Source organism: Apaloderma vittatum, unplaced genomic scaffold (genome assembly GCF_000703405.1).
Source record: "Apaloderma vittatum isolate BGI_N311 unplaced genomic scaffold, ASM70340v1 scaffold21747, whole genome shotgun sequence".
NCBI classification, from domain to species: domain Eukaryota; kingdom Metazoa; phylum Chordata; class Aves; order Trogoniformes; family Trogonidae; genus Apaloderma; species Apaloderma vittatum.
Window position 1 is genome coordinate 1,007 of NW_009724815.1, and position 235 is coordinate 1,241.

General features: G+C 62.6%; 1 protein-coding gene across 1 annotated transcript in view; it reads right to left on the minus strand.

Annotated features, from left to right (window-relative positions):
* LOC104276381 (serine/threonine-protein phosphatase 2A 55 kDa regulatory subunit B beta isoform-like) overlaps nucleotides 1-235 on the minus strand; it is a gene marked incomplete at both ends in the record, with an annotated part of 7,298 nt that overhangs the window by 580 nt on the left and 6,483 nt on the right. The window contains one exon of the mRNA XM_009872673.1: nucleotides 8-132. Coding sequence (XP_009870975.1) covers nucleotides 8-132 — 125 coding nt within the window. The remainder of the gene's footprint in view (nucleotides 1-7; nucleotides 133-235) is intronic.

Below are 235 nucleotides of genomic sequence, written 5' to 3' on the forward strand. Positions count from 1 at the left end.
CCCACACCTTGACGGTGAGGTAGGCCCGGGTCATGATGTCCCTCCCGCTGTGGCTGAACTTGACATCGGAGATTGAGGAGATGATCTCGGAGAAAAACGACCGGTTACTGGGGTCTTCGGGCTCTTCGAAAACTGTGGGAGAGGACAGGGCAGTGCCCGGCATCAGCTGAGGCAGGAGCCACCCGTGCCCGGGCGCTGCTGGCGATGGGGCAGCCTTGCAGGCAAAGGCGGCTCT